Below are 13,440 nucleotides of genomic sequence, written 5' to 3' on the forward strand. Positions count from 1 at the left end.
TTTTTATCAATTCTTTATTTAGGTAACAAGTTGGTTATGTTCACTGCATTGTATGAAACATCACAATATCATACTGGAAAGTACTATCAGCACAGGGTTGGATCAGAGTGGACAGTTTGAACGATAAACCATTTTGCATTCTTCATTCCCTATCTTTTAACAATCCCCCAAACCCAGTAAAGGGACAAACAGCTTTTCACATCATCATGTAAAGCACTTTAACTTACAAGGCTAAAATCTAAAGAATAAATAAAATATACTGTGGCAATAATTCCTTTTAGACCAAAAATCAGGTGCACAATAAATCAAATGATCAGGAAAGCTGTCTGTATTTAAACGTGTGGCTCTACAGAAACAGCTTCAGGAAAATGTTACAGAAAATACCATGAATTCCATTTCACACAGGACCAGATGATGACTCATTTTAACTACACACAAGGGCAATTACATCCTGCTGAAACACAATTTAAACATATAGGAAAATGTTTACAAAGCATCCACAACATGTAAACCATGTACAAATGGATATATTCATTACTTCTCCTAACCCAGAAACTTCAGATAAATACTTTACTCTTCATGTTCAGCATTAATTGAATTTAATACATGCAAAACTCAGAAGAATTCAAGGTTACTGTAAAAATAGAATTAAACTAATAAATCTTCAAGTACCTTATGTGACAACGACTCTGTACCGTGCCCAATGTTATAAAATGAAAGGTTACTGAACCCATGAAAATATCTCTGTAGTATTTCCTTAGATCTAAAATAGATAATTTTAAATGTATTTATAGTAATTTCAATGTGATATTCTGAGCTTTTAAAATAACATAAAGGATTAAAAATACCAAATTACACAAAACTCGTATCTTAAAAGCTGAAAAAAATAAAACTATAGAAACCCACATGTAAAACAAAAATCACAATTTACATTATAAAGGCAAATCTCATCTTTAAAAAATTTCCAACAGTGAGATGTCAAAGCAAATTATAAATAGCCATAAATTAATCCATTTGGTTTCAAAAGATTTTCTAGTGAGAGTTGAAGGATGCAGTAGATACATGCATAAAATTTGTAAGGGTTTATAATATTATTCCCAAATACACTTTATCTTGAAGCAAGGCAACATTACAATTTGGACATTATTGGAGAACCCAGTTTGGTAATACAGGTAAAATTGGAAAAAAATTAAATAACAATCAATAATAAATACATATTCTATAGAAATTGCTCAAATGAAATTCCAAGCCACAGAGCTGCAAAAGGCTTCCAACGTGGTGAACTGAAAAAAGGAACATATCATACAATTCTTTACTCTTACATGCTTACATGTTGTGTGTTTTGTTTAAAGAAAAAAAACAATGTATTTTCAGAGTATAGCTAACTATATTTCCCATGCACCTCAGGCACATTGTTGATTTGTGGTGAAATAACTCCACTGGTTTCTAGGGACAAAAGTTCAATACAGATGTAATGAGTATGCCTGAGGTTGGCAAAAAATACTGTAGTACAGGCAATGCTACAAGTGGCAACTGTCAGAAAACACAAATATGAACAAATGATGGGAAATGCTAATGATTTTCTGCTCATATCACAAAACGTTGGGAATCCGCAAGAATATTTTCCCCTTGTATTGAAGAAAATTGTGATTAAAAGTTTTTTCCCCCAATTTTCAGAATCAAAAGCATTTTAGAAGGTTTTTAAGGCTACCATGGGTCTTCTAGATCTCCAGCACCCTACAGGAAGAGAAAAGGAAGAATATTATTATTTACCTATATCACTTCCAGACTGGATTGAATTTCAAAAGAAAACAAAATTGATGAACAAATTACCTTCCTTTCTTTGTCTGAAAAGGGTACTTTTACAGAGAGATGCTGTGTATTGCATATTGTGTGTGTACACGTGTATCTAATATAGATAGATAACTGGGTTGGGTTATTTTCCTCCCCTCTCCATCAAATGCCTTCCTTTCTCAAAGCACTTAAAAATATTCTGGCATTGGAAAAATACATCAAAACATCAGCTATAACATCCAAAGATTCCAAAGTTTCAATTTATGGTAACTTAAAGCAACTTTAGACACATGATATAAATATAAACGTAAAGAAGAAAAGTTAATGTTCTACAGTCATAAAATAATTTTAAAAAAATATTTTCCCCCATGTGACAAATCTATAATTTAAAAATCCCTTTAAACAAAAACTCTCATCTGCCACTATTTTAAAAATAGCCCATAATTATTCAATTTATTAATAACTAACAAAAATTTGTAACAAAATGGACAATTCTGCAATCTTTAAAATGCTCACTGTGGCAAATTTTCTCACATGTCTATGTGTGCCCATAATGTCCAAAGATTAATATTTTGTACCACAAAAGATGGATAAGAAAAAGAATAGATTTAAGTATGCAACACATATATTTTAATATTAAACTTCTTTCCTTTTTGTTAATGAAAAAAGGTAGGCCAAAAGTGTTCTAAATGTTATATAAATACAAATGAATTTCTAATGGGTATTCTTCCAATATACCAAGCTTGGTTGTTTTTAAAAAATTAATTCAAAAATAAGTACAACATGCATAGATTATTCCACATCACATGCTTTATTTGGACTTAAACACTTATAATTTCATTCTAAACACTTGGTTGACATACATTTTGATGTGTGTAGTTAGGCTATACAGAATATACAAACCAAAGCTGTATGAATAATACATAGGTTTTTCAAAAGTTATGTTTCATAAAGAATACAGAGAAAGGAAAAATAGCCACACATCCAATATCTCACAACTTCTAAAAATAAAACTACAGAGATGTAAAATATAAACAAATCAAACAACACACAAATTATCATCCTTGAAAGAAAAATTACAGGCCAGCATCAGCCATTCTTTGAAGAACTAAAATTATTAAAGAAAACATAAATTTATTACAAAGCTAACTATGAGTGTACTAATAGGTAAAATAATATGAAGCAGTATAATTCTACATTAACAAGTTTTTCCATAATATAGCGTAATCTCTCTAATCAAAATTTCTAATTCTATCTAGTATTAATTTAACTACTGACTTTAATTCATAATTGGTAGCCTAATTTCTGGCATACAATGTGAAATGACATATAATTTCATTAAATCCATAGTACTATAAATAGTCAATTTTACACTATCTCATAAAGGTGTATGCAAAGGCCTTTTTAAAAAACAAGGCTATCTGAATATAATAAAACTAGTTTTCCAAGATTCAAATAACAAAACGGTTATATAAATGCATACATTACACTTCCTAGGTTAAAAACCATCAAAGATCACAAAAATATTACCAAAAAGGAAAGTCATATTTTTTCACCACTCATCTTTGTCCCTGCATCTTCATTAGAGCTGTCTAATTCAGCAAGACCACTTTCTGATTCAGTATGGCTTTCCTGCATTGTCACTGGGTTTCCAGCATCACTGTTCGAAGAAGTAGCTGTGGCAGCTGGTTCAGCAGGGCTTTCTTCTCCCTCTACTTTAGCTAGCCTGTAACTAGTCAGCATCTCCTCCAGAAGTTGTCGGTAGTTTCCCCTATGATTAATTCTCATTTGCCTGAGAGCTTCCACCAATTTTCCCTGTGATCCACTTTCCTCTGCTTCATCGGAGGCCTTTTTTTAAGATTCAAGACCCCAGTGTCAGTAGACAAACTAGGATATCACATGTATTTCATAACACATTACAGCAAAATACTAATTTCTCTACTGAAAAGCAATATAGTCTAAGCATGAGAACATTTTATTAAATATCGATTCTTACCTGTATCAATTAATAAAAACTTCCAATTATAATCTCAAGTCATTTTAAGCAAACTACCATTAACTAGTTCATGTCTTATTTCAGTCATTTAAAGTTTAATCTGAAATTTACTCAGCTTTTATAATTCAACAGCAACACAAGCATTTCCTAAAACTGACTTACTTAAACAATATTTGGCTATATGATTTAGTACAAAAGAAAATTAATGCTTAAAGCAGTAGGAAAAGGACAGAAAAGCAGGCCATCAGAACAGTTTCTTCATCATTTCTGCTAAATAAGTAGGAAATACAAAACATAAAACTATATAGATTTAAACAGATTTTTGAAAGATTTTAGAGTTTTCAAGGATAAAAACTGTATTTACTTTTTGCTCTTATTTTGATAAAAACATCTCTAGATAAAAATAAATTAAGTATTCTAAGTATGAATAATAAACTACTCAATCCTTTAATATTTTAGTGAATTTTGGAAAATCTACAGGTTTCTACAATAGTAACTACTTAATACTGTACAGAACAAGCTCTAATCATCCAAGCTGATCACAGTTAAGCTGACAGACTAAAATCAAGATATCCTTACATTATGTGTCTCTTGATATGATGCATTATAAAGTACAGTGATGTCCTGTATTCGTGCCAAAAAATGTTTAGAATGAATCTAATAATGCTAATTCCCAGTTTACAGGAAAAACGAGAATAGAGGGTCAAGTTAGAGCACACCATGAGAAAACAATCATATGAATTCAGAATGCAGGACGTATTATAAAAAACTGGCTCAGACTCTTCAAAGTCAGTGTCAAGGGGAAAAAAACAGGTGAGGGGCTTGACTGATTAAAGACTTGTTTAATGCGCTTGATTGATAAACTTGATTAGACTGGGATTCAAAATAACAATTATAATAGTCATTCTGGTGACAACTAGGGAAATTTAAACTTGATATTCGATATTATACAATTTATTATTTTATACACCTACAGTGTACCCACAAAAATTAAAAATAAAAAAATTAATTTTCTAAGGTATAATAATGGTATTATGGTTATATAGAAAAATGTCTTCATTCTTTTTTTTGGGGGGATGGAGTTTCACTCTTGTTGCCCAGGCTGGAGGGCAATGGCATGATCTCCGCTCACCGCAACCTCCACCTCCACCGCAACCTCCACCTCGATTCTCCTGCCTCAGCCTCCCGAGTAGCTGGGATTACAGGCATGCACCACCACGCCCGGCTAATTTTGCATTTTTAGTAGAGACAGGGTTTCTCCATGTTGGTCAGGCTGCTCTCGAACTCCCAACCTCAGGTGATCTGCCTGCTTCGGCCTCCCAAAGTGCTGGGATTACAGGTGTGAGCTACCGCGCCTGGCTGAAAAATATCTTCATTCTTAAGAGCTGCATGCTTAAATGTTTACAGGTAAAATATGATGTCTGCAATTTTCTCTCAAAGGGTTCAGTCAAAGAAAGAAAAAAAACAGTAGATATAGTAAGAAAAATAAAGCAACTATGGCAAAATGTTAACAGTTGTTGAATCTAGACAGACGATATACAGCTGTTCCAACATATCATATCCCCTTTTTAAATACATTTGGAAGTTTTCATCTTAAAATATTGGGAAAATAAAATACAAAATAGGTTATTGATGCAGTTGATCTGACACAAACTCTTAACCATCTTTAGACCATCTTTAGAGACTATTACACTACACTTTTGCAACAAAGATAACACTAATAAAGCCATATAATAAATGGCAATGTTTTATTAGAAAAATGAGAGCAGACGAATGTTATTTTTTAAAAAGTTTCCCTCATTGGCCAGGAGCAGTGACTCATGTCTGCAATTTCACCACTTTGGGAGACAGGGGTAGGAGGATTGCTTGAGGTCAGGAGTTCTAGGCCAGCCTGGGAAACACAATAAGACCCTATCTCTACAAAAAATGTTTAAAAGGAACACGCCCATAGTCCCAGCTACTTGGGGAACTGAGGCGAGAGGTTGAGCTAAGTCGAGGAGGTTGAGGCTTCAGTGACCCATGACCGTACCACTGAACTACAGTCTGGACGACAGAGTGAGACCCTCTTAAAAAAAGAAAAAAAAAATAGTGCTTGTTAGGCTGAGGTGAGTGGATCACGAGGTCAGGAGTTCAAGACCAGCCTGGACAAGATGGTGAAACCCTATCTCTACTAAAAATACAAAAAATTAGCAGCGCGCAGTGGCAGATGCCTGCAATCCCAGCTACTCAGGAGGCTGAGGCAGGAGAATCGCTTAACTCGGAAGGCGGAGGTTGCAGTGACCCGAGATCGCACCACTGCACTCCAGCCTGGGAGACAGAGTGAGACTGTCTCCAAAAAAAAAAAAAAAAAAAGAAAAAGAAAAAGAAAAAAAAGTGCTTGTTTTCCTGCCTCAGACGGGGTGGTGGTGGGGATGGGGCGGGGAAGTATCCTCATGGCAAAAAATGGATGATACTGGGCCGGGCAAGGTAGCTCATGCCTGTAATCCCAGCACTTTGGGAGGCTGAGGTGGGTGGATCACCTGAGGTCAGGAGTTCGAGATCAGCCTGGCCAACACGGTGAAACCCCATCTCTACTAAAAATACAAAAATTAGCCAGGCATGGTGTGTGTACCAGTAATCTCAGCTACTCGGGAGGCTGAGGCAGGAGAATTGCTTGAACTTGGGAGGTGGAGGTTGCAGTGAGCCAAGATCACACCCACTGCACTCCAGCCTAGGCGACAGAGCAAGACTCCATCTCCAAAAAAAAAAAAAAGGTGATACTGTGTATGGCTCATGCTTTTTGGGTACATATATGTCTGTGTATCTGTTCATGTTAGCATATGTAAAAATACCTGCAAAGAAAGGAAATACAGCAATATAATGATAATGGGTAGGGAGTTCTAGATACTTTATTTTCTTTGAATTTTCCAATTTTCCACAACAAGCATATTAGCTGTCATTTAATTGCAAAATTTATTATGTGGACTTAAAACATGTTTCCCTAAATAAAGTTTCTCAGCCAGGGCTGGTGGCTCATGCCTGTAATCCCAGCACTTTGGGAGGCCAAGGTGAAAGCCCAGGAGTTTGAGACCAGCCTGGGCAATACAGGGAGACCCCGTCTCTACAAAATAAAAATTTAAAAATTTAGGTGTGGCAGCACACACCTCTGGTCCCAGCTACTTGGGAAGCTAAGGTGGGAGGATCACTTGAGCCCAGGAGGTTGAAATTACAGTGAGCCATGTTCATGCCTCTACACTCCAGCCTGGGCAATGGAGGAAGACCCTGTCATTCATTCATTCATTCATTCATAAATAAATAAATAAATAAAAAGTTTACCGTTTCAATCTATTCAGGAAGGGTTGAGATGGAACAACGTGTGGTAAGTATACTCTAATGATAAACCTTGTCAGTCTTTAAGAGGAAATTTTCTACTTTATGGTATATCACAAAGACCTTTTAATGCAGGGCCTACAACCCTCTCCCCCAGAAAACCCCCAAACCAAAAAAAAAAAAAAAAAAAAAGCCTACCATTTTATTAAAAAAAAATTACAGGACATTAAAATAAAATCTGCTTCAAAGATTTACACATAAAGTGCTTATCAACCCTTGTTCCACATTGGAATTACCTGTGGAGCTTTTAAAATTGCATACATGCCAAAGTTCCATTTCAAAATACACAGATTCAGTGGATTTGGGTTGTTCTTTTAAAGCCTGACAGGTAATTCTGATATACAGCCAGGGTTGAGAATCACTGATATAGACTAAATGGCATAACTCTATTTGGAGGTGCACTTATTAATAAGGTTGGATGTAAGGTTTTTCTATTTGTCGTATTTGGGTCAATTTTGGCAAGTTCAACAGATGAAGTACCTCTCGCTTTCCAACTGACATTTACATTATTAATCACCTGTATTTCTGTGAATTGCTATAGTAGTGATAGTTGGGGAAGAGAAGTTGCTTTTTAAAAGACATACCAGGTCAGGCGCAGTGGCTCAGGTCTGTAATCCCAGCACTTTGGGAGGCTGAGGAAGGCAGATCACGAGGTCAAGAGATCGAGACCATCCTGGCTAACACAGTAAAACCCTGTCTCTACTAAAAATACAAAAAATTAGCTGGGCGTGGTGGCGGGCACCTGTCGTCCCAGCTACTTGGGAGGCTGAGGCAGGAGAATGGCGTGAACCTGGGAGACGGAGCTTGCATTGAGCTGAGATGGCACCACTGCACTCCAGCCTGGGCGACAGAGCGAGACTCTGTCTCAAAAAAAAAAAAAAAAAAAAAAAAAGACATACTAAAACCAAACCATAGCCAGGCACGGTGGCTCATGCCTGTAATCCCAGTACTTTCGGAGGCCGAGGCAGGTGGATCACTTTAGTTCAGGAGTTCGAGACTAGGCTGATCAACATGGTGAAACCCGTCTCAACTAAAAATACAAAAATTAGCCAGGCGTGGTGGTGCATGCCTGTAGTCCCAGCTACTTGGGAGGGTGAGGCAGGAGAATCGCTTGAACCTGGAAGGCGGAGGTTGCAGTGAGTCAAGATTGCACCACTGCACTCCAGCCTCGGTGACAGGGTGAGACTCCGTCTCAAAAAATGAAAAACAAAAAAATAAAAAGCAAAAGAAAACCAAACCAATAAATCAAGTAGACACGGATTTGCAATGGCTGACATTACAGAATCACTAAATTGAGAAGAACTTTAGCTAATGACCACACTTACAAGTCATTTTATCTTATGGCAAATTACATTTTCTCATCACTCTGGATAGACAATAGAGGACTGAAACCTCTTCCCCAGCCATTACATTTGATTTTCCCAAACACTGTTATGTAACTCTCTCATAGGCTTTCATTAATATTAGAAGAGAAACCTATTATCTAGGTTCCTGCACTTTCTTTATCTGAACTCATACAGTTGATATAGCACACCTATTTTTACACATCTATTATAGCAATTAACTCTACCTTGCAATGGTTCACAAGACTCTCCACTTACACTGCAAACTCTTTGAGAGTAAAGACAATTTCATATTCCATTCTATGTCCTCCTACCATCTAGGGAAGGAAAAATAATATTTGTGCTAAGAACTTTATATACATAATCTTACTGAATCCTCACAGGTACCCTACAAAGTAAGGACTCCAGTTATCATTTTTATAAGTGAGGAAACTAAGGCTCAGAGAGATTTAAGTTATTTGTCAGGGTGACAATCTTAGTAAACGGCAGAGCTCTGATTTGTGCACAGGTATAATTAACATCAATGTCTATCTTTGCGCTCTGTTGAATACATTATGGCGAGTGACTTTTTTTGCATAGGAAGTACCTCATATAGATAAGACTCTTACTAAAGAAATACTGGTGAAATTATTATAGAACACCACAGGTTATTTCATATTGAAGTTTATATTTCCTTAATATAGTAAAATTAATAAAACTATAGAACACTAGTTATGTTGATTAAACTATCATATCAGCTGGGATGTTTACAATTATTCTGTAAAGTAAATTGAAGGCAATTACTCAGATGAGAATTCAGGACATCTCCCACCCACCCTAGTTTTTAAGCTTTTACTATCAGCTATCAGCTAGACTAACATAGCTTAAAAATCGAATCTCTCATGATGAAAATACTAACTTACACCAAATAAGACACAGAAATTAGATAAATCAAGCAGAGAGTAGTAACAGGAGGGGGAAGGAAGGGAATCTAAGCACATTTAAAAAAAGAAAATTTAACCAGCTAATATTTATTTGCAGCAATATTTATCTTTTGAAACACAGCTCTCGTAACCAAAATTCTTTTTTTTTTTTTTTTGAGATGGAGTCTTGCTCTGTCGCCCAGGCTGGAGTGCAGTGGCGCGATTTCAGTTCACTGAAAGCTCTGCCTCCTGGGTTCATGCCATTCTCCTGCCTCAGCCTCCCGAGTAGCTGGGACTACAGGCACCTGCCACCACGTCCCGCTAATTTTTTGTATTTTTAGTAGAGGCGGGTTATCAACATTGTTAGCCAGGATGGTCTTAATCTCCTGACCTTGTGATCCGCCCACCTCGGCCTCCCAAAGTGTTGGGATTACAGGCGTGAGCCACTGTGCCCGGCCCATAACCAAAATTCTTAAAATGACTACTTATGACAGTAGAGAAAAAGTAAACACTAGTAAAAACGTTTCTTGTGAAGTCCTATGTGCTGCTTGTCAGACAAAAAAATTTTTAAACTAAAAATTCTCGAATATGACAAAATGTGATACAATTGATGACTAATGAAGATTCTAATAAATTACATGTTACTTGAAGAATCATGTCAAATTTAATGAATAATTTTAGACAGTGTCATTTGAATGGTCAAGACCACATAGCTAAGATAAGTGTTATGTCAATCATACCTTAAAAACATAGTGACTAATGTTAGTGCATTTTCTCTTTTTTTTTTTTTGAGACAGAGTCCCGCTCTGTTGCCCAGGCTGGAGTGCAGTGGCGCAATCTCGGCTCACCGTAAGCTCCGCCTCCCAGGTTCACACCATTCTCCTGCCCCAGCCTCCCGAGTAGCTGAGACTACAGGCGCCCGCCACCATGCCTGGCTAATTTTTTTTTTTTTGTATTTTTAGTAGAGACAGGGTTTCACCGTGTTAGCCAGGATGGTCTCGATCTCCTGACCTTGTCATTCTCCCACCTTGCCCTCCCAAAGTGCTGGGATTACAGGCATGAGCCACCGCGCCTGGCCTGCATGTTCAAACAGTGTAGGTCTTCTCCATAGCAATGCTTTGACAAGTGAATAAAAAGTAAATATGAAAAAACTAATATTCACATAGTTCTAAAAACTGTGATATAAAAATGTAAAAGCAGCTATGGGTATTGCATTTATCTGTTTGAAGTAAAACAGAAAAATGCATGCAAAATTTAATAATGTGAAAACAATACAGAGATTCTTTTGGGCTCAAAAAGAGACTAATCTGTCTTGTTTTTCCTCCCCTTCTCTAAGATCAAAATGCCTTAAACCGTTTTTGGATTAAGATAAATATGTGTATTTAAATGAAAAATAACTGACAAGGAATTGGGCTTAACTCCTTCCTTTCGACAACTTTATAAAATATTTACCATTAAAAACAGATTATCTTGTGGTTGGATGCAGTGGTTCATGTCTGTAATCCCAGAACTTTGGGAGGCTGAGGTAGGAAGATAACTTGAGCCCAGGAGTTCAAGACTAGCCCTGGCAATGAAGCGAGACCCTATCCCTACAAAAAATACAAAAAATTAGCCAAGTGTGGTGCTGTGTGCCTGTAATCCCAGCTACTCAGGAGGCTGAGCTGGGAGGATTGCTTGAGCCTGGGAGGTTGAGGCTACAGTGAGCCATGATGGTGCCATAGCACTCCAGCTTGGGACAAAGAATGAGACCCTGTCTCAATCAATAGAGTATCTTAAGACTGCTAAACATGATATTTACCAAAGAATGGGAAATGATTTTTCCTGCATGGTAGACAGAGGCAGGGTACAGACATACATAATCTCTAACTACCTTAAAGAAGCCACATGGAATAATGTAAAGAGAATAGGAGTCAGACGAATTCAAATTCTGGCTGCACGATTTATTTAGCTTTGTGACCTGTGCAAACTACCTCATCTCTGTAAGTCTCATGTGTAAAAGAAGGGTGCTGAGAAGATTACCTATGACTCTGTGTGTGTATAAATAAGGGGCTTGGCACAAGTAGGAGCTGGGTAAATACAGGTCACCCCCCTGCGCAACTTTACCCTTGGAAAATTACCAACTTATGCAACTACGTGATCAGTGGCATACTAATTCAAAAGCATTGTGAGTCTTTTTCAAGGGAAGAACTTTTTGCATGAAAATATAAAACTCTATAAATACAGACTTTCATACCAATTAGTAACTTCAAATTAATTTTTAAATATATGACTTAAGGACAGCCTTAAGCAAATTACTAGAAATGAATAAATACAAATATTTCCTATTCAAAAAATATTTACTGAGCTTTCACCGTATGGCAGGATTGTGCTTGGACTATACACACAAATGAATCAGATGAAGTCCCAGATCTCACAGAATTTATATTCTAATTATAAAACACAAACTAGCATTTTAGAAAAAGGGAAGGAGTGTGATCCCAGAGCCCTGTCTAATACAAAGACAACTTACAGCAAAATGTAGTTTTGCTTTTTCTGGAAATTTTCCAAAAGATTTCTGGGGATTCGTGAATCCCTAGACTAAGAATCCCTGCTAAACTCTGTTACAAATTTATATTTTAAAAGTTGGGAAAATATCAATATTGCTTGTGGTAAGAAGATGGAACACATACTAAAAAACAAATTTAGTAAACAACTTAAGAAGTTTCCCCTAAATAGTAACCTTTCTGAATATATATTAAAATTACTTAATTTCTGACTTATACTCAACTCTACTTTCTGAAAAATATTTATTTAAAAGATTTGTCTTAATTATAAGAAAAATGAATGAATCCCTATTTCTAGTGGTACTACTTATAATCATTTACAACAGAACAATTCTGTCCGATATAAAGCAGACATTCGGGAGTCTAAAAAACCCTCTGATTTAACTCTGGCTAGAATTCTTTGTTAAATATCTAAACAAAAATAATTTTGTTATTTAAAAAAAACTTAATTTTTATAATACCTTCCAACTTTCTCCTCTTCTGTAATTCTACCATACTTTCATCTTTCCCACCCTGCAAGTTAACATCCAGCTCCTGGTGACATCATCCACACTGTTAAGAAGCATTTATGGAGCACCTTTGTGGCCAGCTTTTTGCTACAGTGGGTCAAGTTAAGAGCTCAGAATTTAATCACATGTCTGTATTTTCTTCATTCTTTCTCCTTCTGCGGTATTTTTCAGCATATTTCTGCTACTTGCAATTATAGTTCAACATTTTTCTAAGTTAGTGATTATTGTGAAAGGCATATAATATTTCCCCATTTAAAATTCTAGGCTGCAAAGTCAGTTTTCACAGTAAACAAGGAAAGTTCCTTTAATCTATATATCTATGTAATGATAATAAGTTTACAGTTACCATTTGGTCTCTGTAATTATTTCACAACTACCTGACTGCCTGCATCTCTTTAATCTAATACGGTAAATGTTTCTAACAGATTAAAATACCACAGATATTTTTTTGAATCTATCATTCTTATGCTCTAAACATAAGGTGGTCCATTACTCTAAAATGATGTTCAAAAGGCTGGTCTCTTAGCAAGTACCTCTGCAACCTAAATTCTTATTTTTCACCACAACAGTTCTCTGCTTTAGCCAAGAGATGTCCTTTCTTTTGAAGATATCTTACACTTTGTCCTTGCCTCTCTAGTCCACTTGAAAGGTCATCATCCTCATGTCATTTCTACCATTCAAATCATTCTTCAAATCCTATCTTTTCTCTAAGAAGCTGACTTTCCCCCTGCTTAAGTAGCTGAACTTTTACAGCAATCACTGTCCAAGTCACATGGCAATGGTCACATTCTGGATTTTGTCATTTATTTGTTACTAAGCTATATGAAATATTTTGATCATTTAAGGTGTGTTTATAACTGCAGTGTAAGCTGCACTAGGCACACAGGTGGGGTCATGTCTTAGGTTTTCTAGTCTTCTCCCTCTGTGAATCCACTATACGACACAATGTCAGTGTTTGATCTGCTGATGTTGACAGAACATTTA

General features: G+C 36.1%; 1 protein-coding gene across 2 annotated transcripts in view; it reads right to left on the minus strand.

Moving 5' to 3' along the window:
• The window catches only part of PPM1B (protein phosphatase, Mg2+/Mn2+ dependent 1B), a 67,599-nt gene continuing 54,159 nt past the window's right edge, over positions 1 to 13,440 (minus strand). The window contains exon 6 of one of the 2 annotated variants that reach the window (XM_054475094.2): positions 1 to 1,737. In XM_054475094.2, the coding sequence (XP_054331069.1) occupies positions 1,708 to 1,737 (30 nt within the window). In that variant the 3' untranslated portion in view covers positions 1 to 1,707. Of the gene's footprint in view, positions 3,643 to 13,440 lie in introns of both variants that reach the window. The other variant, XM_054475092.2, reaches the window with a different exon arrangement.

This window comes from Pongo pygmaeus, chromosome 12 (genome assembly GCF_028885625.2).
Source record: "Pongo pygmaeus isolate AG05252 chromosome 12, NHGRI_mPonPyg2-v2.0_pri, whole genome shotgun sequence".
NCBI classification, from domain to species: Eukaryota; Metazoa; Chordata; class Mammalia; order Primates; family Hominidae; genus Pongo; species Pongo pygmaeus.